Source organism: Dasypus novemcinctus, chromosome 5 (assembly GCF_030445035.2).
Source record: "Dasypus novemcinctus isolate mDasNov1 chromosome 5, mDasNov1.1.hap2, whole genome shotgun sequence".
Taxonomy (NCBI): domain Eukaryota; kingdom Metazoa; phylum Chordata; class Mammalia; order Cingulata; family Dasypodidae; genus Dasypus; species Dasypus novemcinctus.
Genome location: NC_080677.1, coordinates 165,118,377 through 165,146,132, shown reverse-complemented (window position 1 = coordinate 165,146,132; position 27,756 = coordinate 165,118,377). Strand labels below are relative to the sequence as shown.

At 43.1% G+C, this 27,756-nt stretch overlaps 1 protein-coding gene across 3 annotated transcripts in view; it reads left to right on the top strand.

The window, feature by feature from the left end:
* The window catches only part of MALRD1 (MAM and LDL receptor class A domain containing 1), a 688,615-nt gene that overhangs the window by 87,478 nt on the left and 573,381 nt on the right, over window positions 1-27,756 (top strand). For all 3 annotated transcript variants that reach the window (XM_058297890.1, XM_058297888.1, XM_058297889.1), the window contains exons 13-15: window positions 5,105-5,278; window positions 13,611-13,731; window positions 15,648-15,767. In XM_058297890.1, coding sequence (XP_058153873.1) covers window positions 5,105-5,278; window positions 13,611-13,731; window positions 15,648-15,767 — 415 coding nt within the window. The remainder of the gene's footprint in view (window positions 1-5,104; window positions 5,279-13,610; window positions 13,732-15,647; window positions 15,768-27,756) is intronic.

The following is a 27,756-nucleotide window of genomic DNA, read 5'->3' as shown; positions in this document are numbered from 1 at the left end:
TCAACTGCCCAATAGACAGGAAAGCTGAAAGACTTTGGAGTCAGACAGGTCTGGCTCAATCCCAGTTCTGCCACTTTCTAAGTATGTTAGTGACAAATTATGTACTCCTTTTGAGTCCCAATCTTTGTTTTGGAAGTAGAAGTATTGGGATACCTCCTTCACATGGTTGTGAGGATTAAAATGAGATTAAACAGAATAGGTACTCAGTAAACACAATTCCTCTACTTTCCATAAAGTAAATTACTAAATTAGTCATTTCTGTTCCTCTTTCCTTGTTTTCAGTCATTTTACGATTTCTTTTAAGCCTCTAAGCCCCTATAATTCCAGGTCATTTTATTCTTTAGTTAACAGAAAATAATGAAAAGATCAATACTGCCACACACTAAATCCAGCACTCATAAATGTAGAGTCATGGCATTTACTGAACCTCTCCTGATGATAAATTACATACTGTAAGGAGCGCAGGTCCAGTTATCGACTGGGCTTTGTGTGATTACAAATGGGAGCTCCCACGGCTCTTCATGGACCTCCTCCCTGTTTTTTCTTTATGGATTTTTCCCTCCCATTTCTCTATGGGGCTGGGACAGAATCAACTCTCTGCCCTCTATTTCCACTTCACCCAACTATCCTCTACCTTCACCCACTTTTCCTTGACTATAGGTAGATTTTATGCTGTAGATATATAGCTATAGATATATAGATATAGATATATAGGTGATATAGATATGGATGAAAAAGAAGATATACATATGATATTGATGTAGATATAGATGACACAGAAACTATAGGTAGAGATGATATAGCTATAGGTGTAGATGTAGATATTTTTGAGAACTCTAGAAACCCTTACTTGCTGTTTAAACATAGTTTACAGTCTTTCTTAGCTTTAATTCATGGTCATACACTGAAGTGATGAGATCACAGTTGTTATACTTAAAAGACACTGGATATAAAGGACTAGAATGTGTGAACTCTGCCAGTTTTACAGAGATTTGAGCACAAACATTAAGAGATAATTAGAAAGTCCTGTGAGTCACTGAGATTCTTCTTTTCCGAGATGGCCATGGTTCCCACTGTCGTATGCTGACGCCATTCATTGGTATTCGCTGGGTTTCAGTTCATCATTGTTTGCTCTTGAGAACAAGTCACCCTACGTTTGCTAACACCTGGAGCTGGGCTGTGGCTGGTTGTTCAGGCGGGGCCTTGGTGAAGTGCTGCTATGGACAGCTGAGGTTCGGACATTGAGAGTTTATCCCTGAGGCCCAAGGCTCCTCCCCGCCGGAGATTGGGGCCCTGACTTCGTGGGGTGCCTGGATTCTGGAAATCCCAGAGTACCTTGGGGAGCTGCTGCCCACAGCCCGAAGGCTCTGTTTCCTCCACCTTGGGCGACGTCTGCTAGAACGTGAGGCTGTTGGAGTTGGATGAGGGAGTGGCATTTGGACTACTTTAGAGTACTTGCCAGCTTAGGAAGCAGCAGCGACTGCTAGAGAAGGTGATTTATAGTCTAACAGAGCTGATGTTCTCTCTCAAAGGAGCTTTTTAAGACAATATTACTGTTTTGTAGGTTTGTGGTCTTGTACACTACTTTCATAAAAGTTACAAAATAAGTGAACAACCAATTTCTTATCTTCTTGGGTTAGCAGAAAATCCAGCTGATCATCCTAATTGGCACATATTGAAAATAGCTGTTTTCATGGAAAAACAAATGTTCTTCATTATAAAATGGTCAAGTGAGGCAGTAAGATAATGAAGTTGGGCATGTCGATGAGATGTAAGCCTTTGTTTTATGAAATTGCATGCTTTTTCTTCCCTAAAGCATCATATCTGGCTTGTACAATAAAGAATATTTTTGAAATGACTTTAAAGGAACTGAGATTCTTCAGAGTTTTCTTTTCCAGGAATGGACTTTTAGGGTCATTTTGTATGACTTGCTCAGTACGTTATGAATGACCAGCACATGGTCCCACCATGCCCAAGTGTTCTAGCAGTTGATCATTGTTCCAGACGTGGACTTGAGTTTAAAAGCTTCAAAAGTCCCTTTAGCCATTGCTGGAAACTTGGCATTTTTCCTTGGAATAGTCAGAAGGAGGTATAAAGAGGACATCTGGGGGCCAGAAGCTACTTTTTCATATTGGGGTTTAAATACATCTACTGTTTTCAATAAACTAGGAAATATCAAATATGATAGGGATTGATGTAGGTTCTAATATTTTCTGAATTCTCATATTCATGTTACTGTACAAAAGACATAATATTGCACTTTTAGGAATTTGTAATTAAATAGAGGGAGATTGGTAATATGAAACTTTGGCTTTCAATGTTAGTTTGTATGTTTGGCTATGGTGGGTTTTTTTTTTAACTCCAGCTTGTTCTGTAATTATTTTAATATCCTTTAAATAAAAATGTAATTCATAAAAATTAAAAAAGTGAATGCGAAAACCAGGACAAAGATAGATCAAGTGGGGGTGGGTTGATTCTCAAAGTGAAGTTTATTCCAGCTGGTTACCCATCTGAGTCTTAGGTTTTCCAGCAGCTTGTGCAGAAAAGGAAATGAGTCCTGATGTGGTTCAACCTCAAGGAAGGAAAAAATGAGGCAAAAATATGAACACGTCCTCAGAGACATCTCCTTCGAGAGCGCACACGGATGAGGATGTCGACGTTCTTTCTCGTGTCCCAGCTCTGTGCTGCTCGCAGCCCTGCGTGCTGAGGACAGGGCAGGAGCGGCCTCACTCCTCTTCTTCCCTAACACGTCCAGCTGAGCAGTTCAGGGTCTGAGGCTACAAGGTGGAGTATGACCTACAACAGCTCGCTCGAGAATCTCAAAGGCCACGTCTTAACATGTTCCCCAAAGTAAGGGAAGAGCTCATATCATAGGATAACTAGCAAAAAAACCTAATTACAGATTGGGGTGCGGAAGGATGTGGTCACACGTTGTTCCCTCTTAGTTTTGTTTACTTCAAGGGTAGATACGAGGGTATCTGAAGGGATCTTGAGGAAGCAACAGCTTGTGGTGGAAAGGTGGAGCTGGGACTCTCTCCTGCTATGTGTGATCAACACACGGGCAGGTCAATCCTTTAAATGAAAGAAACAGATTGTATTTATTGAATGAATGTTTGATATCATATATTTGATATCTATAATAAAATATAATTGAATATATCTATTGAAGAGTCTAAGCTTCTTCTGCTTAACATTCAAACAGTAAATGCTTGTAGGCAGTTACGTAGCCTCTGATGCCGCAAGTTGACTCATTCCTTCCTGTTTCCTTCAATGCAATTTCCTGACGAGCTAGGAGCAGCGCTAGGTTGCCACAGTAACACTCTGTGAGGGATTTTGATGCTACGGCATCATCATGAGTTTGAGGTCACTCCTTAGCACTCCCCCGGATGCAGGTGAGGTTGAGCCACAGAGTTTGCACACCTCACAAGTGCCTATTAAAAGTCATAGCTCTATTGATAACTTTTCATTCAATGATTTCATCCTTAATGATATTAAATTTGAAAGAAATCTGGGAGGTTTCTTGGTCTATAATAAACTAAAGAAGTCTCCTTATATCTTTAAAATGCAAATTCTGTTAAAATAGTAAATTAAATATAGTTTCCCAACTCTGATCCTATTGATTGTGGATGCCATCAGTATTTCCTCTTAGTACACTCTTAAGGCAACTTCACCCAGGTGAGGTAGTGGGACTTCTGGGAGAACATGCTCGTCACTTGGACAGCTAGGTATAAAGTTTTGATTTGCATATTTACAAGCTTGGAACATGGTGACATTTGTAGCAGGGGTCTAAAATTTGATTGTACTTGGGGAACATGAGTCCTCCCTGTCACAGAACTTAGACAGCCCCATCTGGCTTTAAATTTCTCACTTACACATCAGGGTTTGTGTTTAAGTGAGCATGGGGATAAAATAAAAAAGGAAATGGCCAGTGAAAGCATTTTTTGATCAGGTGGTAGCAATTAAATAGACATTGAAAAAATGTGTGCCAGATTGCAACATAAAATGCTTGATATTTTGAACTGAGGGTTTTTTTAAAGGAACATCTTTTAAAATTTGTGTCAAATTTCATTTCCACTGAAATTGGTCCCAACAGTGAAATAAACTAATAGCTTACGTATGTATTAATTACTGTCCATGTAAAAAGATAAATCTCAACAATGAAGAGAAAAGAAATGAAGATGTTGTGGAAAAGAAAAGGAGTCACTTTGACCCCAAAGAGAAGGTTTCCACTTCTGAAGGTGCTAATCTTTGAATGTTGTATTTTCTTAAGACATGCAGCCTTAGGAGTCTATGTGATTAGGAGAGGAAGAGGAAGAAAGTTTGGCTGCTGTGGGTTTGAAATTGTTTTTATGGCATATTAGTTGACATATTTTGAAGGAATTAATTTTTCCCCTGCACAGTACCTGGCGCTTAGCAATCATTCAGTAAATGCTGGTTAATAAATAAATGGCAGCACTAAAGCTCCTGTTGTGGCTACTACCTGAAAAAGTCCCTGCTCTTTACATTTTCTCCACTAGCTCATGAACCCATCAGACCTCAAAATCATGTCCATCCATGGCCAAGCCCCTTGAGCCTCACAGAGACTTTTCTTGCCTGAATTAAATTACTAATGAACGGTATCATAGCAGCTCCCAAGGGTTTTGGTAATATCATAAAAGAGAAGAAACTAATGAAAGTTATTAAATGGTTGTCTTTTACCTGAAATGAAACCCAATATTTCAAGAAAACCTTCTTAGTTTGGTGTTTGAAACAGTAAGGAGAATGTGTTGACACCTGATTTGTAACTTTGAGTCAGAACGTGGGCTCCCCAGATTGATGTATGGCAGGAGAGAAGAATCAGGGGGATCCACTGACCCAGGCAAATCTATGTCCTCAAATATTTCTGGGTGGTATGCTAAAATCTCATTTCCTTAGCTGTCTCTATGGCATGGCATGGCTTAAAAATACGAGTTTTGGTAGCTACCTTGAGCCTTTTCTTAAAGGGAGAATATAAAGACTGGCAAAGGGAATGCTTAGCATCTTCTGGGGTTGCACAGGAAAGAACTGAGAAGAGTAGGTTAAATACCGAAGTAGTTTGATATCATTCAAATATGTTTTTCAACAGGTGTGGTTTTGGTATCGTTTGTCTCAGCATTCATATCTCTCAGTTTATACAAGAACGTCACTGGATGGAAAGTTGCAAAAGCAAGGACAGCTAATCAGATTCTCCAAACCTCAGTGGATTCAAGCAAAAATCAGTCTCCATGTAAAGCCTGGAGAACTGACGTTGCCTTTTCAGGTAAGCACATGAGAAAGCAATACAATCTAGCAGAAGATGCTCATTGGATGCTGGTATTTTCAGGCAATAAAATGGCACATGTATTCCATAAGCTGCCAAAGCAAAGTACCAGATATGGGTTAGTTTTTATAAAGGGGATTTATTTGGAGTAAAAGCTTACACTTCCCAGGCCACGAAATGTTCAGATCAAGGCATCAGAGAGATGCTTTCTCACCAAAATCAGCTGCTGGTGATCCTGGGGTCCTGCCACATGGCAAGGCAAGATGGCAGCCAATCTCTGCGGAGGTCTCTGCCTTTCCCTCAAGGCTCACCATCTCCAAGAGCTGAGCTGCCGACAACGAGTCACAGGGCTGGTCTCTTACTGGGCCACCTCTCTCAGTCTGGGCTGCTCTGCTTTCTTCCTGAGTTCAGCTGTGAGTTATCAGGCAGATGGCTCATTTCTTCAGTCTTGACTTGCTCCATTGGCTCAGGCTCCTCGTGCCTCAGCTTTGGCTGTAGTGATCCTCGGGTCCTACTTTCACACTGAAGGGTTGAAAATGGCAGAGCTCCCTTTACCTGCGTGAGTCTGTTTGTATCAGACCCAGCAAGAGAGTGGAAACTCAACCGGAGTCACACCCCACTCCTGATATTGTCCAATCAAAAGAGTCTCACCATAAGAATGGACTAGTTCAGAAGCATAATCTTTCTCTTTTTGGGATTCATAAAAGAATTTCATACTGTCACATTCACCATCAGATGTGTAGAGAACCTATTCTCACTAAGTGCTCAGGAATTATGTGTGGAGATGAGAACTGAACAGGCTGGAGATAGAAGAGTAATCTAACAGGAAGACACATTTTCTTCTAAGGGAGGACGGTTCTGAGAAAATCACCTTTTAATTTTATGGCATTTTCTGCTGCCCCTCAAGACTGAGGATATCCTCAACCTTCTGTGCCATTGGTTAGTAGTAAATTAAGGCAACTGTAGCTTGTCGAATGAGTGCCCCAGCACCCACCCTCCTCCATGGCTCACTCCTGGGTGAGGTTTGGGAAGGCGAAGGTTAGAAACTGATCTTGATGGTGTGACATTGGGGAACACCAGCTTTCCAGACAGGGGCTGAGCTCCCATCTCTGCATATCGCATTGGTCAGTGAGTGATGGCACAAATGGCAGCTCTGAAACTCAGGTTCCAAATCCATGAAAACTACAGATGATGTAAGCAATACTGAAAGGAGGTTGGAATACTAAAAGAATGCAACTGGGCTGCTGACTGTGAAGGCATCTCTGGAGCTTGGGGTAAAGCCCAGCTTAGGCTCCCAGGGAGCTCCTAGCTTCCCAGAGTTGTGCAAATTCTCAGTGCTTCTGTAAAACTGGGGTTGGGGAGGTAAGTGCAGGGTTCGCCTTAGGTTGCCAGAGCTGCTATGACAAATACCTCACACTGGTTGGCTTAATGGCAGGAATTTATTGACTCATGGTTTCAGAGGCTGGAAGTCCAAAGTCAGGGCATCGACCGTGCTTCCTCTCAGAGCCTGGAGCCTCTGGCACTGGCTCACTGCAGTCCATGGGGTTCCTTGGCTCTGCCTGTTATGTGTACATCTCTCCCTCTTTGTGTCTGCTCTTCCAGTTTCTGTTGACTTCTGGCTTCTTCCCTTGGCTTTCTCTGACGTCTGGCTTTCCTGACTGCATCTGAATTTCCTCTTACAAAACTGCAGTCGTAGGATAGGGTCTGGGTGGGGTTTTCGAAGGTCCTCCTCACACTTCCATACCCTGCTCTACTTAACACCTCCAAAGTCTTTTACAAGCGGGTTTCACATCTGCAGGAATGCAGCTCAAGACCGAGAGCATGTCTTCGGTGGAGTACACATTTCGATCCCCAACAGGGCCTTTGGGTCCCGGCAAACAACACCCTCCCCTGGGCCTAATTTCTGAAGCAAATGAAATAATCAGAGAAGTCAAACAGAGCAAAATATTTTGGAGACAATGCCTTTAGGATCTGCAGTCATGTACTTAAAATACTTGACCTCAGGAAACAGATTTACCCAGACAACTGCTGGTTCTGTTGGAAAACATGGACACCCCATGGGGGGGGCCCCTGGTCCAAAGGGGGCCATGAGTAAGGGGTAGTAAAGGATAAGAAGTGTGAGCTGGTGTCAGCGTAGACCTACTGTAGGGCGATGGTGGGGATTGGATGTGTTCATTGCAGAAGACGATCTGGCAGAGAGCAAACACACGTTAACCGTTGTATCAGTGTGCTTATTACTGGGACACTGTCGAGCAATAAGGTCACTCAGTAGATGTTATTATCCATCTTTATCTTGAAAAGATCTCTCTTCTTGGCCAGAACTCTGGGATCAATGAAAGAGGCTCCTTAACTCAGTGAAGGTCTCCAAACCTCCCTGATTTTTAAGGACCCTTTATCAAAGTTTACAATTCTGGACCAGATCTAATGAACAAAACCACCGCAAATCTGGTAGCTGTTAACTGGGAAAAATTTAGCATGAAGGTGAGTCTCCACCACATCTGACAGATAAACAAAGCAGAATGTTCTCATCGCTCGCCTCAGAGTGGACAGTCTGTATAAAATTGTTATTAGGTTTACTTTCAGTGAGAATGAAGCTGACTGGTGAGATCTTGTGGTTTTACTGATAATTGACCTATCAGGTTGAAAGCAGAATGGCTTTGTAGGCACTGGCCCCTCGAGAATGAAAGTGGAGGAGCCCTCTCTGGGGCAGTGGCTTCACTGACCTGCCCCTGTGGTTGATGCATTTCAACAAAGCACATTTTTTTTCTCTTTAATGTTTCTTCTCTTTTGGTTTTTATTTGTTTTGCTTTGCAATACAAGCAGAGCCTAATCTTTATGATCGGGGGGCATACTTTGTAGCTGACCATAAATGGAGCCTACTCTTTATGAGTGGAGGCACATTTTGTAGCTGAGCAGTAGTAGTTTGTAGGCATTTGTGGTGTGGCTGCAGCAGATTCAAGACCGTTTCCAGTCATACTTAGTGCCTTCTTCTCTCCCTTCCCCTGCTCCAAGGTACAGCACCAAGGCAGGGGCTCCCAGCTAGCAAGGCCAAACTCGGCCTGTGGGCAACCTCAGCCCAGTGATAGGCCTCTGCCCAGTGGTCGGCCTCAGTTGAGTGGTCATCCTCGACCCAGTGCTCATCCTCAATCCAGTGGTCATCCTAGGCTCAGTGGTCATCCTCGGCCCAGTGGTTGTCCTTGGCCCTGTGCTTGTCCTCAGCCCGGTGGTCATCCTAGGCTCAGTGTCATCCTTGACCCAGTGGTTGTCCTTGGTCCAGTGGTCATTCTCGGCCCTGTGCTTGTCTTCAGCCCAGTGGTCATCCTTGGCCCTTGGTTGTCCTCGGCCCCGTGGTCAGCCTCGGGCCAGTGGTCAGCCTTGCTCATCACAACGTCCTTGGAGGGAGCTTGTTCAGCTGAGCCTTGTTGGATCCACCTGGGAGGTCAGAGGAGTCGCCCCCGCCTACTCCTTCGGTATCCTGGTACTTCAGAATTGGCTGCCCTCCATGTTTATGTCAGAGATTATAGATGAGTGAAGAGAAAATTAAGAAAAATTCCTCCAAATTCCCCCATCAAGAGGCCATTACAGAGTCACAGTCTCTTATCATCATTCAGAAAATTATGATTTGTAGTCAATAAGCTTGAAAAAAACTAATTGAGAGGTAGAATCTATCCTCACAGCTTTTGTCCTCGTTGTACTCTTTTCCATACCATTTCTTGATCTTTGCAGAAATAAAAGTTAATATTATGTTGGTGTTAACCTGATTTTTCTAAGTGTATTTTTAAAGGTATGAGACTATACATGAGGAATGTGGCCAGGTGCAGTTCTACTTCATTCTTTTATCAACACAAAGTGGAAAATATATTTTACTTACAAATAGCCAATCTATTTTTAAATATTTCAGTGTTTCAAGTGCACCTCCTTGGGACCAGGCCAGGGGACTGGCACTTTAAACTGAGTGGACGGGTCATTTGTGGATGACCTTGGTCCCATCAGCTCCGTGGGACTAAGCCAGGAGCTTGTTTGTGCAGCCTAAGGCAATCCAATCCGAATGTCGGAAGGGAGAGAGGCAGGGCGAGCTCCCAGTTCCCTGCCAGCCCTGACATTCAGTGTGGTGATCTGATGTCAACTGTAGCATCACAACAGAGTGCAATTTGCGTCGAGGCTCTATTGTTTCAACAAAGTCTCAAAACAGGTCAAGTTCCATAGGAAATAAGCACCCGTAGTTAGGCAGGGCTTTCATTCTCCCTGGTGGAAAAGAACAGGCTCGCTGCTTATTCTGTCGAGAACAGCAAATTAATAACATTCCTTCCATTTTCTGGGTGGTTTTTCTTGGAAGAATGTAAGTCAAATAGTTCAAAGCATTCTTTCCAGTCTATTTTAACCTGGCCTGCTCATTTGGTATGCTGAACTTTTGACACAGATATATTCATTTGATTTCTAATTCCCTCCCGCACCCCCAAGTGCTGTTCCCAGTCTGAATATCTAAAGGTGGCCCTTTTTCCAAGTACTGCCCGTTGTTTTCAAGTTGGGCGACTTTCTTTGGGTTCCCTATTAAAATATAATTGCATCGTATTTTAGATTTCATCTTAAAATTACCTTTTTGCTAAATTTTCCACAATGATTGATACCATGCTCTATCTCTAACAGAGTCAATGATATAAATCAGTAACAATTTCCTGGCATTATTGAAGAGTCAGTGAAGGGTAAGGTTTGTAATAGAAAAGCGAAAGCTGGTCTGGTCTCTGAAAAGCCCTTACCCTGGCCCTCGTTCAGTCTTGCCCCAGCAGGGAGCTCTGCCTGCAGCACCTGCCATGCCTCGTCATCTTTCCATTTCATCATACGTCATCATTAGCTGCTCAGGCTATGTATTTTCTTACTAAATATGAGGTGTTCAGTCAATTGCTTCGCCTCTCCATGCTTCTGTTTCCTCATCTATAAAATGAGGACGCAAGTAGCACCATGTCAATGGGCTCAGACAAGTGAGCGTGTGCTCCTGGCATGTGGAAACTCAAAAGTTTGCAGTTACTCTTACTAATATCATCATTATTCTTCAAAGATTACTATATTCCAATTTTCTCTAGTTCTTCTTAATATATTCCTAATTTCTCTTTTTCCTCAAAGGTATTTATTTATAAATATTTCTCTCTTGTTATTCTTTTGTACAATAAGATAGTAAAGAACCTAAACTTAAATATTCTAGTTGAGTATTTCTCTGGAAAAGCTTCCCTCTGTTGCAGAAATAAAAAGTCATCCCTTCACCTTAGAATTTATGAGTTGTTTCAATTCCAGAGAGCAAAACCAAGAAATTATTTCATACATTCAGGCTGTAAGTGGCAAAGTGTAATATAATTGAATAAAACAAGAGCCAGCACCATCTTCAAAAATAGTTTTAGAAGAGAAATCCTTCTACATTTGATTTAAAGTTTTAATTTGCAAATTACCTTGAGAATGTCATAAAATCAGGTTGCCACTCCTCCTTCACCTGTGGTTAAACATCTCTGCCGAGCATTGGCTTTCTCACTCCCTGGTTATTAATTGATACTGTAGTTCCCCAAAGGAACTGGCTTTGTTCAAAGCCCAAAACATCTGCTTGGCTAAAACAAAATAATAAGAATAGCCAAGATGCTTTAGGCATCACCAGATGACCATTATTCATAGGTAGAATATATATTTTTCAGAGGCAGCAAGCATTTTATTTTTTAAATCAAGATGATCGTAAGTAATGGTTGAATTATAATCTTTCACTTGATGATCCTGAATTTAATTCTGTAGAAGTAAGGAAGCAGAATGTGGATTTCCTGGAGTCATTTTCATCGGCTCTCAAGGTTGTGTTTGCATGGACAGTTTCACGAGATTGTCTAAAAGGGCCTGACAGTTCTGCCCCCCAAAAATGATGCAGCCTCATGTGTGGTCCATTGGTCCTCCTCAGCTCAGCCCAGGGCCACCCACGCCTTAGAACACGGTGCCCCAGCCAGCGCCTGCCCCTTCTGTCTTTGCCCAGCTTTTCTCTGGGTCATACAAGCCTTCAAATGTGGTGATCGACAGGCACTTGTGAGTGAATCTGCAGACTTGACTGGCTTCAGGGTGGGAGGCAGTATCAGGATGAATTAAATGAAAATTCCTTCAAAATTATAGCTGTCCAAAAATGAGTCCCCAAAATTAATGGTGTTAAGTGTACGTATAGTTCTAAATTACAATGCTTTTATCAATTTCATCAAAATCTTGCTCTAAAGCCTATATTGATTATTTTCTGCCTGTTCTATGCAGGCCAGTTTTCTTAGTCTATCAAGACTGTAGAAACCACTTTACTCAGACTTCAAAAAATCATTAAAACTATGCACATCTCATGATAAAATATCAGAAGCCCTCTCCCTTCCCCTCCCATCTCGAGGGAACTAACACTTATTTATCTTTACTTCCAGTCACTCTTCTACTCATTTAATATATGTGTATGTACCAGATATATGTAGAAATCTAAGCAATTTAACCTAACAACAATTAACCTAAGTAGTATTGTGCTATGAATTCTTATTTGTGGTTGAGTATTTTACTTGGAAATACATGTTGATGGTCTCCCATAGACATGGCTCGTACCTGGAGACAGATATTATTACGTCTGACTTGCTCATGGCATCTCGTGATCTGTCCCACCATTTACTGACACACATTTAAGCTGTCCCCAGTTATTTGCTTTGCACTGCACTGAAGCCAGCACCCTGCAGAGGCTTGCCGGTGTATTCTGAACGCCGTCTCGGTGAGCACTGAGCAGTGAGCTGTGCCGTGTGGAGTCTATGCCATTTTTAAAATATCTGATGCCATTGAATTGTGCTCCAGTCTGGTTGTGCCAATTCATGCCCTCAAATCTTTCCATCTCTTCTCCCATTATTTGTTGTTCTCTTAAAATCCTACACACCTGAAGTTGGCTGAGCTTGTTCTGCAGTTTCCCATCTCCGTGCTTTTTCTTGGGATGTTTCCTCAATCTCTCAAGGTATCAAAAGTGCAGGCAGCGGTTCTAACTAAGACTCAGCACTGCCTGGCAGTGGGTTAAATTACGCACCCCACGGCGGTCACGTTCTTCATCTCCAGCGGCAGTCCTGCGGGGAGCCACCCAAACAGGCTCTCTCGGAGGGTTTATTTTCAGTTGAGGTGTGGCCCAGTGGAATGGAGATGGGCCTCAGTCCAGAATACGGGCGTCCTTGAGCAGCGGAAGAAACACAGAGGCAGCCGGAGGGGGGAGCCGGAAGAGAGAGGAGAGGCCGTCACCTGCGAGAGGCAGGGATCCGGCCCGCGGGTGGCGGCGGCCGGCCCCGGCACGTCCCGGGCTTTGCGGAGGAAGCATCCCCTTGCTACCCCTTGATTTTGGATTTCTCCTAGCCTCAAAGCCGTTGTCCAAGCCAACCTATGGCATGGTATTTGTGACAGCAGCTCAGGAAAAGTGAGAAATATCTTTCCATCACATCGTTCCCAAACCCTGAGAACCACATCCTGGCAGAAATAATGAAGTGTATTTCTTTGGTTTTCGTAGTGTCTTATGCAAAACTCTCACATGGCGGTTACATGCACTTTGGTTGTCAGCGTGTCCTACTGATGCAACTGTCAGATCCTAGAGACCAAAGTCCCTAAAGAGCTGGGCACCTGCTTTCAGCTGAGTCTGCCTCAGGGGTCCCGCTCTGTCCTTAAGACGCCAGACCTAAGCTCTTTCATTCTTTTTTCTTGATGGTGACATGACAACGTGATGTGAGTGATTAACAAGAATGAAAACAAACCATATCGGTCATTATTCAGAGTGTTAGGATAAATAAACGTGAATGAATGCCTCAGAGTGCTTTAGCATCTGAACATTGTAACCCTGTCTGTGATGACTGTACACCCCCTTACTGTGGCTGCTTCTGCATATGCCTGCATAATATATATGAGTATTTAAACCTTCTGATATGGAAATGAATCCTTGCCTCCAGCAGACCCATTACATATGAACTCATATCTCAATTAAATTGAGTTGTAAACCACACAGTTGATTACCCCAAAGAGCTCATTTTAAATTCATATGCCTCTTAATGGCTCCAATGGGAAGGCAGCCCTGCAGGAGAGATGAATGTTACAGCTTTTAATTGAAACAAGGTTACCTAAGGGATTAAGGCTACATAAGTTGCTGTCAAAACAGATATGACTTTATACATTTATAATTTGAATGTTCTGGACAACACAATTTACTGAAATTAGATTGGAAGATGGGATGGATGCAAATGAGTTTCTTTACACAAAGAAATATGACTATAGACGTTTACTTGTATGCTATGTTTTTAGTAATTTTATCTATCTCTAATTATAGTTAATTTTAGAAGCTACTGTTTTATCATCAAATGCTACTGTTGCTTTAGATGACATCAGTTTATCCCAAGAATGTGAAATTTCATATAAGCCCCTGCCTCGTATCAGCATACAAAAACAAGGTAATTTTTTGTTGTTGTTGTGACTGTTGTAGTTTCAGACATTTAAATGGTTAATTATTCTTAAAATGAATAAATAAAACATATGAGCTCCTCAATTATGTATATCACTATATTACAAGAATTAATATAATAAAAGGATGTGGATTGTACTGTATATCCTTGGAACCTAAAATTAACTTTTTAAAGGTAAAAAATATAACTTATCATGTTCTATGTCTCAGTCCTCTCCTCCAATAATTTGGAAGATATTCTATTTTATGGCTAGAATTTCCACATTCATATTGTTAATAATAAAGAGTATAAAAGAATATTAATTATTTTATGTTTTCAAAACACTTCTATAAAAAACTCAGTTCTCTATTAATTTTGTATGGTCCTTCAAATGAGCATGTCATGGAATTCATATTTCAAAAAACCCAGGAGATCAAAAAAATCATTATGTTTGGAAAAATGACTGTAAGGAAAACTAAAAACTTAAAACTTGACTCTAAAATTCCATATTTATATTTTTAAAATAGTACTTTCAAGTAACAGATGGCATTTGGCTAAGTCTTTCACTAAATATTTTTGTAGAAAGATAGTCATACAAATGGATCCAAAATAGTGAAATATTTTGGAAATCTAGACATTTATTAGTGTCTGGGCTTTTGTTGAAACAGCAGGCTGCATGCCTGCACTGACTTCAGCATTCCAGCCCCGAGCAGGGCTTCTCTCTGGCCACTGGTACCCCGAGTCTCAATTAATAAGTGGATAAAATTAAAATTGTTGCCTTAAAACTGCCACACTGCATTTTTCTAAATCCCTATGCATGGAAAATATTTGCACATAGAAATCAGGCACATTATATCTTCTGAAATTATGTTTTCTTGAACGATGTATTCACGGAAGTCAGTGAAAGTTGCATTCTTACAGGATCTAAGCACACTTATCAAGGATGGTGTAGAGGGAAACAATATTGGAAAGAGAACCTGGTCCTTTTAAAAGGCAGCTTTCAGTCACTAGATCGCATAACTCTATGCATTAACCTTTTGTGTTAATGTGTTTACCCTGGTGTTCGTGCATATTTGATTTGGGGGGATATGTGTCCTGCATTTATAATAAGCTCTGTGTGTGTGTCTGGTTCAGATAGACGATGAGGAACACAAAGCAGCAGATACAGTGATGCATGAGGTGTTGAGGGTTAGCCAGCATTACCTAATTTCTGATACCTAATTAAACATTTTTCTTCCTCTAATCAAATATCACATAATCAGAATTGGAATAGTAAGAGGCCTTAAAGTTGACATTGATGAGACTGTAATTGGGGACAAAATTGAGGTTGAAGACTTGATACTATCACTAAATTAACCTTTGCCAAAGCCTTTGAGAAGTACTCAATCTCGATTGCTGAGACGTCTTTTCAAAAATGAATGTAAAACTCACGTATGGTGTTTCCGAGCCTAGTTCTAAAGGGAACAAAGTTACCGACGTCATTCCTGGAGAGGCCAGTGGTGTCACACAAAGAAATACAAAGCAACTTTCGTACTGGACTGTTTACAAAATGTGTCCAATATGCAAGTCTAGGATCTTCTCTATGGAACTTTCTTTATGGAACCAGAGTCATTCCTGGGCAGAAGTTTCATGGTGGGGGATGGAGATGAGTTTAAAAATGTGGCACATCCACTGTTGCTTATGTTGGATTTATGGGGCAGAATGGCAGATTTACGTACCCAACTGGCAAAAGCCACTGGTGACTTCAGGGAAGTTCCGGGGGCTCCAGTGCCCAGGGCAGTCCTGAGCCAGAAACTTAGGTTTCCATTTTTAAGACAACAGTGGAAAGAGCACATGCTCTGAGCTCTGAGCCCTCTCATCTTCACCTTCAGCATGCTGAAAAATGAGCTTTCATGAAACCATATGCGTTCCATTTCTTTTCCAAGGGGAAGAGAACCCTCTACCCTCTCCATCTCTGAATTCTGAAGATGCCGCCGGTATTTCATCCAGTAAGGTCCCTGATTTTACACCTGACTGCCCAGACGGAGCAAGCGAAGCCCAATGTGGTAAGTGAAAACACTGGCTCATTCAGCCAAGATTCGTGTGTACACATTTACTCTCTTTCTTAATGCAAAGAGCGTTCAACTCCAGGGAGGGTTGTTTAACGAAGATAATCAGAATCGAGACCTTGGATAAACTGAAAGGACTTGCAGTTTAAAGCAGACTGGATTAGCTTTAAGCCAGTAGTCCATGGATGATGAGAACTCTTTAACCCAACTTTGTAGGGTTGGGGTATAAAATTTGGAAATAAATGCAAGACATAACTCAAAGACAAAGATGAGACATTCTTTTATGTCTTTGGTATCAAAAGAATACTTACTGTTATTATTCTCAACAGTTGCCATTCCAACACTTGGCAAAGGAGTAATTCAGAATATTCTTCATGCCACTTACAGTGTACCTGTAAAGAAATAGGTTGCAGAAATACAGATCATGGTTAGTTCTATATAATGTTTAATCTTTGAAAGTCTGTTTCCAGTTTCTCCTTTTGAAGATCAAAGGTCTCTTTTTCAGGCTGTGCATATGTGATTTCTGTATTCTACTTACCTGATTCTAAAGTTATCAACCCATCTCTGTAAAATTTATAAAGAATAAAAGGGAGGAAGGGATTTGGTGGGTGAGCTTTTGCAAAAGAATTTAATCAATGGAGCCTTCAAAGACAGAGAGGAAAGGAAGTGAGGTGGAGAGGAGTGCCCCATTTTATTGATGATCCTGTGCGAAGTGAAAACCAAGAGTGTGTGCAGGAAGGTCAGCGGGGGTGCCGCTGTGTCCAGGGGGTGCTGGGGACTCGGACAGCTGTGCGAGCAGGGTATGGCTAGCAGGGCGAGGACGAGCAGGGCCAGGCTGCGTTCTGGCACTTCAGCAAGGTAGCCGTGTGGTGGCCCCCTGACAGCCTTGACTGAACACTGCCTCAGTCTCCTCCAGCTGCTGTAACAAGGTACCACAAACTGGCAGCTTCAAACAACAGAAACGAAATGTCTCCCATCCCAGAGGCCAGAAGCCCATGTGAAGGCATCTGCAGGCTCTGGCGGTGCTTGCCGGCCATCTGTGCTGTAGCTCAGCTTCTGCTTCTGCCACTGGCTGGCTTCCTCTGGGCATCTGCATCAAAATTCCCCATCTTTTAAGGATTCTCATCATACTGGATTGGGGCCACACTTGCCCATCTCAACTAATCACATCCTCCAAGATCCTTTGTTCAAATCGTGTCATCTTCATGGAACTAAGGGCTGGGACTTGAACATGTCTTTTTGGAGGACGTGATAAAATCCTTCCCCCCTAGTTGTCATTTATTTCACAGCCAATTACATTTCTTAACTCTGAAATGTGTTGAATTGCCTTCAGTTCTCACAGCGTGTTTCAGGGACTGACTTGTGTAGACGATGTGAAAAGACGAGAGTTGAGGGTTTGGATAATGGACCCAGATCACAGTGAATTGAGTCAAAATAGCAAATGGCCTCCAGATCTCTAAAGCCTTCATTTTCATTTCTTTGCCTCCCTTTCTTATTTTTGCATAATGAATTTTACACCGTGAATCTGTTTATTAGCAGAAATGACAATTCTTCACCTCATTATCATGAATCCTTGCTTTGAAGATGCGTTGAGCTGATGTCAAGGCACAGAGAAGAATCCAGAGGAGCAGGAGTAGGATTTTCTCTCATATCTTCTTTGGAGCAAAAGGAGACAAGGAAACGTGTGGATTTATGGTGAAGTGTCTAGCATTGAACTATCTGGCACTTTCCCCAAAGAGAAAGCAAGGGTTGCTTATAAGAAGAAAAGAAAATGCCACCTCAGGATTTCTATTCATGGAGTTAATTCATCCTAAAAAGGAACATTGCTTCCTAGAATTTCAAACACTTAATGTGTTAATCAATCTTTTAATGGAATTTATTTTGATTTTTTCCACTGTCACAACCATTCCTAACCCAAGCTGAGTCCATTTGCTTTAGATGAGACAGAGAATTGCCTACCTCCAAAGAGTTACAACACTACTAAAATTTCTGTTCTCAGTGCCTCTGACATATTTTCACAATTTCCACAAAAACACCAAGTGCAGATTTTAAATAAGCTTGGTAAAAGAGAGAAAAAGAGTTACTGAATTTTAAAAAAATTCAGAATGTGTACAGGTTATGGAAATTTGCAGAATTTTGATAACATTATATGTTCTACTCAAATGTTTCTACTTTCATTTGCATTATAATATAAAACCACGATTGAATTGCAATGAGGTGGTACAGGTTTCCAAGGAGGCTTTCTTTCCTTCTTTCATTTCTTCTTTATTCCTTCTTTCCTTCCTCTCTTTCTCTCTCCTTTCTTTCCTTCTTTCCTCAGTAAAACTACCACACATGCACTGTTTTAGTTTGCCGAAGGGCTGCCATTGCAAGGTACCAGAAACGTGCTGGCTTTCATAAAGGAGATTTATTTGGGGTAAAAGCTTACAATTCCAAGGCTGTAGAAAGTCCAAGTCTAGGCACCACAAGAGGAGCCTTCTCACCCAAGCCAGCTGCCACGTGGTGAAGCAAGATGGTAGGCGATCTCTGCCTGGTCTCTGTCCTCCCTTCCAGAATCTCCCGTCTCTTGGAGCCCAGCTCTGAGCAGCCAGGAGCTCTCTCTCCAGGTCTTCTATATCAGACTCGGCTGGTCCGCTCCTTCCCAAGCTCAGCTGTGAGCTGTCAGGCATGTAGCAAGGCTGTTCTTTGGCCAGGCTCTTTGAGCCTCTTGGAGGCTTCTATTTTCCTGAAGTCTTCTCTCTTACATTGCTCAAATATACTGGCTTCCTTTCTCCTCTGTCTGTTTGTCTGTGTGTCTGTTTCTATCAGACCTGGGAAGGGGGCAGAGACTCAACCTTAGTGGAATCCGAAGCTCTAAGGCGATCTTATCAAATCGCCTGATCAAAGGTCCCTCACCTGAATTTAATGTCATCAAAGGGTGTCACACCCAGATGAAGGGATTAGTTTACAAACATCGTCTTTCTCTTCGGGGGATTCATAAAATAATTTCAAGCTGCCACATGCACACACTGATGGTAACATTAAAATAAATGTCTCCAGTAGCTGTTCCTGGCGACTGAAGGCCGGGAGCACCGACAGAGGCCCAGCCCCGCCCAGCTTCCTGGGGGCACCGGGAGCACGCATCGCAGGGAGTTTGTCTGGAAAGTAAGGCTCCACAGATACAAAGATTGCGCACCCTTCTTTTTCTTAGTAAACCAGATTCTCATTCTCATCCTTTGTATTTTTCTCAAATTTAAAATTTAGACATTTTTCTTCTGGTCAAAAACAAAAAGCTCCCTAGACAGAGGTGATTGTAACGACCCTAATGGGAAGTTGCTCCTGGTGATGGCTGGTCATTTCTGTGACATAAAACCAAGAAGTGACGATAAAGCCCATTAATTCTCATTGAGGGAAGTCCCTGATTGCTCAGAAAAAAGAGAAAAATACGTCTGTGGGCAAGTGAAATCTGGTAAATACCTGTAGTATTTGAATCAACCCTTGATTCAGATAATCATGTTGTTAAATTAGGGAAGTCAGTGCAGTAGAGTAAGAGAGTTTTCTTTCCCAGTTGAAAATTCCCTGGAGGATAAAATCTCAATTTTAATAAAACATTTTTCTATGATTTTTAAGATTACATTTCTATAAATTATATTAATCAGAGTATCCATGGAGAGAGTGATTCTTTATGTCATTACTCATTTTTGGTTTTATTTTTCAGCAAATTCATTGAGCTTCTTTACTCTTAGAATTGTGTTAGAAATGTGCGTGGCATGTTCTGCTTGTAAGCCCGAGCTGCTTCAGCCCTCCTCTCTCCTTTCTTGCCCAGATGCTGCTGTTCACAGGCAAGCGGCGGGTGTGGCCGGAGGGGAAAAGAGACGCAGTGGGCTTTCTGTTTTCAGCTCCAGGCTGGTTTAGCCATCGGTGTCCCCCACACCCACAGCTTTGTCCCTGCAGGAAGGGGAGTTCACAAGTCCTCCCAGTGTTGACAGGAACCTCTGCCCCTTTGGGGCCACCTTGGAAGAGACCTCGTAGATCCCGGGATGATGATGATGACCAGGGTATAAATACCCTCCCACCTGCACAGCACTCACTCTGTGGCTCGCACTCTTGGGGCGTGTTTTTACATGCTGACGAGTTATAGCTGAGAAAGCAAGGCACACCGAGGATAAAGGTCGTGGCCTTTCCCAAGGTCACACCCTTGGGTCTGTTTAGAGTGGGGGGTGCAGGGGGAGCTCCTCAGGGACGCTTGCCACCAGATGGCGCTGGTTTCCATTTTGCTTATGAGTTCTTCCAGGATGATTGAATTTGGAAGGTTCTGAAATAATGTAACCGTCTTCCAACTCATGGAAAACCTTTGAAACTAGTGAATATTTCTTAATCTCCAGGGACCATGTAATTGGAGAGCGTGCGAGCATTCCAGTCACCTTGGCAGGCTTGCATGGTAGACAGAGAAGGGTAGAACCTGCCCTTAGAGAAAACCGTCTAGTGTAAGACCCTAAACGTGCATGAAAAGGCCGTGGTTAACCCATTGGCAATCAAATCTGGTTAAGTAAAACAAAAAAAAGTTAGCACCTCCTAAAAGGAAAGGGCATGGAGATTGCAAAGACCTTTGTGAATTGGCCCTGTGGTGGAGTAGTTTGCATTTTAGATGCAAAACCAAGAAATAGACTTAAAAATGTACTTACTAGGAAAAGATGTTTTTGCTCTATTGGCAATAAGGCAGGGTGACGATAGGAATGGATAGGGTGCTAGATCAACAGAAAGGAGGGTAGTGGGTAGGTTTAGTGTCTTTAGGGAATAAAGACATTGCTTGAAGTCACCTGGAATTTCCATAAGGACAGGGGAAGCTGGCTAGAAGCAAAGTTAATTTCTGATTAAAAAGTGTGAAAGAATGAGCCTGGCATGTTGGCTAGAGAAGTATTTACCTTTGATGTTAATAAAGATAAATACTTTATTAAAGGAGTAGGTGCTATGGGAGGGCCCCAGGAGGGGCAGGATAGTAAGAAGCACATTTTGTAGAATAATTACTGTCTTCAGGGTTGGTTCACTCCTGAGTAAGAATTTATCAAGCACCATAAGTGGCTCTGCAGTTGCTTACAGAGTGAACAAGACGTATATAATGCCTGCTTCAATAGAGCTTGTAATTTAGTGGGGAGAACTAAATTAATCTAACACATACATTTAATTCCAATTTTGATGAGCCCTATGTAAGAGTTATAGAGAAATCATTCTATGTTTGACCCTAGTGCACAGACTTCAGGAAGGGTTTGTTTAAAAAAAATTGTTTAGAAAGGAAAAGGATAGAATGTGTTTGAATAGCAAGGGGAAAGCGAAGGGGTGTACAAGTAGGAAAAACAGACCACTTTTAAACAGGGCAGGGGGAAGATGTTCTTGATCTGTTACAGAATGAAAGAATAAAGGCAGTTTGAGCTTGTGGAGACGTACTCAGTGTGTTTCTGCACGTGATATAAATGGTTGGGAAACCACTGAAGGAGTTTTAAGCAGATGCGTGGTCTAATAAAATTTGAATTGCTCAGGCTACAATGTGTAGAATGAATTGAAGGAGAGAATGGAAGGAATGGCTTTGGATGGGAGGGTTTTAGAGTGGGGAGAGGGGTCATCTTGGTCTAAACTGACATGTAGAGATGTGTCATATTAAAATGTATGAGCTAGAACAAAGATTCAATAACTGAATTCTGGAAAAGAGGAGAAAGGGATGAGTTTTTTCTCTTACGTCCCAGGATACTGAGGGGTTAGGTAGGGTGGAAGTAGGGTTGAGGGGGTCCCCTTAACAAGAAAACAGCAGTTTGGAGAAATAAATATTGAAGAAAGTCTTTTTTTTTTTTTTTAAGCCAGCCAGGAAGTCATTTATTGGAGGGCAAGGGTCAGGGGAGGGCAGTGCTGGCAAAGCCCTCTCGCGTGCAGGGCCCACCACTTGTCCAGGGGGCCGCGGATGGGGATGTATTTCTCCCCACAGCCATCCGGGATGAGGCGCTTCTCGGCCACCATGTCTTTGAATTCGTCAGCATTGAACTTGGTGAAGCCCCACTTCTTGGAGATGTGGATTTTCTGGCAGCCAGGGAACTTGAACTTGGCCCTGCGCAGCGCCTCAGTCACAGGCTCCTTGTTCTGCAGCTTAGTGTGGATGGACATGATGACCTGGCCGACGTGGCCCCGGGCCACCGTCCCCTGAGGCTCTCCAGAGGCACCTCGCATACCCGTCTGGAGCCTAGAATGGTGATGGCACGAGGTCACAGACAGGACCAGCAACAGGCAAGGGCTGCCTCCAAGGCCCCTTAGGGCCACCTGTACAGGCAACAGGCCAAGTACACTACAAGGAGGCGAGGGGGCCGGTTGGCTTAATTGACTACAGAGGAAGAAAGTCATTAAAGGTTTGATATTGGATGCATTTCAACAGGGAGGGAGTAGAGAGTAAGTGCCAATGCTTAAACTAAAACCTTGGCAGGATGGCACCCCTTGAAGTTTCCCACCCCAGATAAAGCTTTTGCTTGAGAGTCTGATGGTCAAGGACACCAGACTAACAAACTGAGGCTGGTCCAGTTATTTGAAAAAATAAATACCAATAAGGAAAGGTAAAGAGCCAAATACTGGTGCTCAAGAGAAACTCACAATTAGGGAATGTGACAATAGAGAAAGTTAGGAAGAAAAGGGAAATATATCCTGGAAGTGGATTGTTACAGAGGATTGTTTTGGGGTACTTCAGTGAGGCTTCTCCAGAAAAGCAGAACCAATCGGATAGGTAAGTATGTACATATATATGCATACATATATGCATACATACATAACAGAGAGCTTTTTAAAAAATAAGGCATTGGCTCACAGAAATTCTTCTGACCTCTGAAATCTTCAGTTTGACTTTTAAGACCTCAAACTGATTGGGTGAGGAAAGTTCCCATCCAGTCAGATTGCTGAGGTCAATCTCCTTTGTTGATTGTAGATGCAATTAACTGATGTAGACGCAAGTCCCATCTATGAAATATCTTCACTTTAACAAGTAGGCCAGTGTTTGATGAAACAATTGGACACTGCAAACTCTCCAAAATTCATACATGCAATTAACTATCACAGGTACCTACTAAGTAGATCAGATCCTGTATTAGATCCAAGAATTTAGGGAAAAGGAGGATGAGGATTGGGACAATTCCAACATGGAGAAAGGAAGTTGACTGATACTTAGACCGTGTGTGCATCGAGTGCCCACACTGTGGCAGGTGCTGGTCTAAGCACTTGGATCCAGCAGAAAATGAAACAACAGACCTGCCCCCTCTCCTCACGGAGCTCACTCCCTCGCTGGTAGAGGCTGAGATTGTAACGGGTGAGAAAGCGAGGAAAGAAATACAGCAGAGCAAAGCCCGGGAGTGGGGGGGGGGGGGGGGGTGGAGGCCCACTGGGAGAGTTTTGCAAAATTGAGGGACGGGCCGATGGGGACGTGACTGGGTGAGAGCCCGGAGCTGTGGAAAGTGGGCAGATTCTGGATGCATTTTTGAAGGTGGAAGTGTCAGGAGTTGTTGATTCGGCACGGGGTATGAGAAAGGCGAAGCACTGAGGACGGCTCTGGGGCTTTGCCTGCAGCAACGAGCAGGAGCAGGACGGGGCTGCCACTGCTGACCCCGCGGGAGCTTCTAGAAGACCGAGGTTGGAGGAGGCCCTCGGGAGCTGGCTTCTGGATGTGCTACAGCTGAGACACCTGCTGGATGTCCAGGTGCAGAGGAACACTGAGCCTGGAGCCCAGGCTAGAGAGAGAGATTTGGGAGGGATGGTGGGCAAGGCCTGCGCTCTCTAAAACGGAGCCCATGAAAGACCTAAGGATGGGGTCTGGGCCAAAGGAAGAGCCAGCAGAGCTGATGCGGGAGGACAACCCAGGGGAAGAGGGAACCCGAAGGACTCAGAAGCCAAGGGAGTACAGCGTTTAAGGGAGAATAAAATGTAGGTCTACCGACATCGCTGGCAGATCAAGAGGAGGTCTGAGCAGGGACTTTTGGATATGGCAAGAAGGGGTCATCGTGGACCTTAACTAGAGGTCAGCTTGATTGGAGGGATTTAAAGAGAGAATTGTAGAAGAAAATGACTTTTGATGATGTTTTTCTTAGACTCCATCTAGGAAAGCTGAGAGTGGTAGCTGTGATGTGCAACGGGATCAAGAGATCAACAGTGTGTCTGCAGGAGAAGGTCACGAGAAAGGGGAGATGCAGGATGAGAGAGGGGTGGCTGCTGAGAGAGGCCACGGGGAAGCAGGAGGGCACGGAATCCAGGGAGCCCAGGATTTGTGCCAAAAGGAGGGACAGAGAGTAGGTGGGGACATGTGGTGGCCATAGGCACGGAAATTGCATTTTAAAAATTGGGGAATAAACAGTGAGGTGCTGGAAGTTGCTTGGGTGAATAAAAGACTGAAAGTGATAAAGAAGAGAACATGTGTGCTGTCCCTGGCTAATGACTCCCAATTTGGAGTCCTGTGCCTCTAGAGTCCTCAAAGAAAGAGGAGCCCACAGCCCATCTCAAGCCTTTCAAAAGGACAAGTGGAAACTGTGCACCGACTCGTATTGACTTGTGCAGACTTACAGAGAACCCAAATTTCTTTTCTTTGGGTTGTAGTTATATTAGAAGCAAATATAAGCTAACTCAGGTTTATCAGGACCTCCGCAGGGCTCACCCAATTAGGTTTGAATAGTTGTGATTCACGTTAAGAATAGTAGTCATTACCCTGCTTCAATTTATGAGAAGAGGATTGGTGCCCAAATGACATGGAACGGGTTGTTATTACACCTGGCAGAGGCACAGAACATGGCAGAGGAGGGAAGCGCGATTTTGTTGAAAGAGGAAGATTGAGGCCGGGAGTCTTCGAGGGGGGATAGTGCTCTGGCCTGCTGGGGTACAAGCAGATGGGGGGCGGGGATGGCTTGTCCTTCCATCCCCACGGGCCCCATCCCAAGGCCACGAGGTGGGTGAGGCTCAGTGACCGTGGATGACAGTCAGGAGCACGGGCTCAGGGTTCTGGGCAACCGCAGGCCCCGGGAATGGAGTGGACGAAGAGGGACGAGTCCTCCTGGCAGTCGGGCAGTGGAGGCTGTGACGCGGCCATCGGCCCTTTGCTTGGTTGTTCACTGGACGTTGTCCGAGTCCTTTAAACGCCTGGCCCTGGACCAGACTGAAGTGATGGTGTGACGGGCAGCCCGGGCGCGAGGTGACGTGCAGAAGGACAAGGGGTGTAGAAGTTACTGGGCAGAGCGACAGGGCAGGGCCCGGGGGACAATGCCTGGTGCAACACGGCTGTGATATCCTGGTTGGGACTGTGTCCCTCCCAAGACCCCCCACTTTCATTGTTTCCTGCCCCCATTCACTATTTCCCTGCTTCTGCCTCCTCGGCATGCCCCCTCCATCGTGTTTTATTAAACTACTACCTTCTTATTTGGGGAGTTGGTAAAGAAACGGACACTCCTGCTGCCAGTACTTGGAAACTCCTAGAAGTAATCATATCTACAATTTGGGGGCTTGCTTATTATGTCGGGCAGTGCACTGGGTGCTAGCGTATATCATAGTCTTTTACCCCCCAAACAATTGCTTCTGAGGTGGGGACAGTTATTTTACAGCTGAGGAAACTGGAGCTGGGAGAGGTTAACTAACTAGATAAAACCGTGAAGCTGGCACAGAGCATGCCAGAGTCTCCCGTGGGCCTCTCTGAGCCCAAAGCTGGGGCTCTGTCCACCGCAGTGCACGTGTCGAGCAGAATTCTGGAATGTGCTAGAAACCAAGGCTTTTATCTTCCTTTCTCGAGACTAATTTGAGTTTGCATTGAAAATGGAAAATTCTATGTGTTTAGTTTTTTAATTTCAGAGAAAAAGCAAAGTTCAAGGAGTTTTTTGGGTCACTTTTTTGTTAATCGTGCAAATACATACACACACTGTTCATATTACTGGTTTTTGAGGCATCAGTATCCTTAAAGAGAAACATTTTGGCAACAGTGGAAAGACTGAAAAGGACACGAGTTTTCTCATTTTTATTTTATTTCACTACCATCTTTATATTATTTATTACCATCTTTAGACTATTATTGTGTCATTGTGCTCTTTTTTTCTTTTATTAGAGAAGCTGTGGGTTTCCCAGAATAATCATACATAAAATACAGGGTTCCCATACACCACCCTATCATTAACACCTTGCATTGGGGTGGAACGTTTGTTTCAATTGATGAATGAACTTTTGTATAATTGTACTATTAACTGTAGTCCATGGTTTAACTTAGGGTTCACTGTTGATGAAATTTGGTTCCATGGATTTAAAAAAACTTGTTACCATATATATTTTAATGTGCATTTTTTCTACTTCATTTTTAGTTTATTACTGAACAAGCAACAAAAGAAATTCTTAGATGAGCTCTGTTTTAAGAAAAAAAAATTAAGCATAACTCAGGCCATACCAGTTCAAAGACATAAACAAGAGAACTCCCTATCATTTGTTGAATGAGAACAGAGCTTCATTTCCATCACATTTAGGTGGAAAATGTCCTGTATGAGAACTCATGCCCTGCTTGCTGCCAAAGAATGAGCAAATCCTAATGTAAACATGTAATAAATCTCACAAACCTGAAATTTTAAAGAATACTTTTTGAGATAATAACCACATTTAAAGTATACTATGATAATGTAGCCAAACAGAAAATATGATTCATAAATGGGCTTGCTATCCTTTGCCTGAGAATAGGCAGAAATCCTGGCTAAATTTTTGAAAAGGGTAACTTTTTCTATCCTGTTAGTCTTTTATTTGTATCCTTTCTCAGCCTAAGCTAATAATCTCAATATTTTGTACTTCTTAGTAATAACTCAATTATCTGAACTTCTAAGCAGGAACTTTTTAAGCTGAAACTGCATATTTCCTTAAAATTCACAGGTACTTCTAGTACCCAAGCACCCTGGGCTTCTCCAAATCACTTCCGCTGGTCTTACCTATTTTTTTAAATGTGTATTTTTTATTTTTTTAAAAAGATACTTAGATTACACAAAATATTACACAAAAAGTATTAGGGATTTCCGTATGCCCCCTCCTCCCACCTTCCACCTTCTCCGCATTAACAACTTCTTTCATTAGTGTGGCACCTTCACTGCTCACTGCGTTGCCACCCAACACGGAGTGCAGTGTATGTTGGAGTCCACACTCTCTCCCACTCCATCCTGTAGGTTGTGGCAGGCTCTATAATGGCCTGTATCTGTCGTTGCCACTCAGGACAGCAGAGTTGGCCTCAGCTGTGACTTCTCCACGCATGCCTTTTCCATCCCTTCCGTGTGCCCGTGCAGTTGGTGCTGGAGTCGGGCGGTGTATGTCCAAGAGACTTGACTCTTCTGTCCTACCCGTTTTAAGATCGGAGTCAAGGGCAGCTCCACATCGCTGAGAGCTGGCGGGTTCGCTTTGTCCCTTACTGATGGCGCCCGCTGCTGTGCCCCGGAGCCACCGCGCCGTCTCCCGCTCCACTCGCATGGTGGACTGTCGGCCGAGTCACGCCGGCCTGCCCACAGGACGCCCCGTGCACTTCCCCAGCACTGCCAGGGACCGCTCAGGCTTTCCAGTGAGTGAATCAGTACCCCTTGGCATTCAGCTGCAGGGGAGACAGCAGATTGAAAAATACATGCACGTACATACTTCAGTGATTCCAGCAGAGTCCAAAAGAGTTCAGAGTCGGCTTCTCTGCATCTTCCAGCTTCTTCCTCTTTTCTTTTCCCAACTGAAAATGAAAGATCCATGCATAACTGAATTTGGCCATATTCCCATTTCTGACATAGAATCCTGAGATTGTAGTTTACAGTAATTATTAGATTGGATATAGGAAACCTAATGAAATAATTCTTAGTAAAAGATTTTGGGAGCAATAAAAATACAAACATTTCTATCCAGTTTCACTGCTAACATAGTATATACACCAAAGGAAATAGTTTGTGAGTAGATTGTGTTAGCTATTTTTGCTTTGCACATGAATCTAAATGTACCCATGTAATTT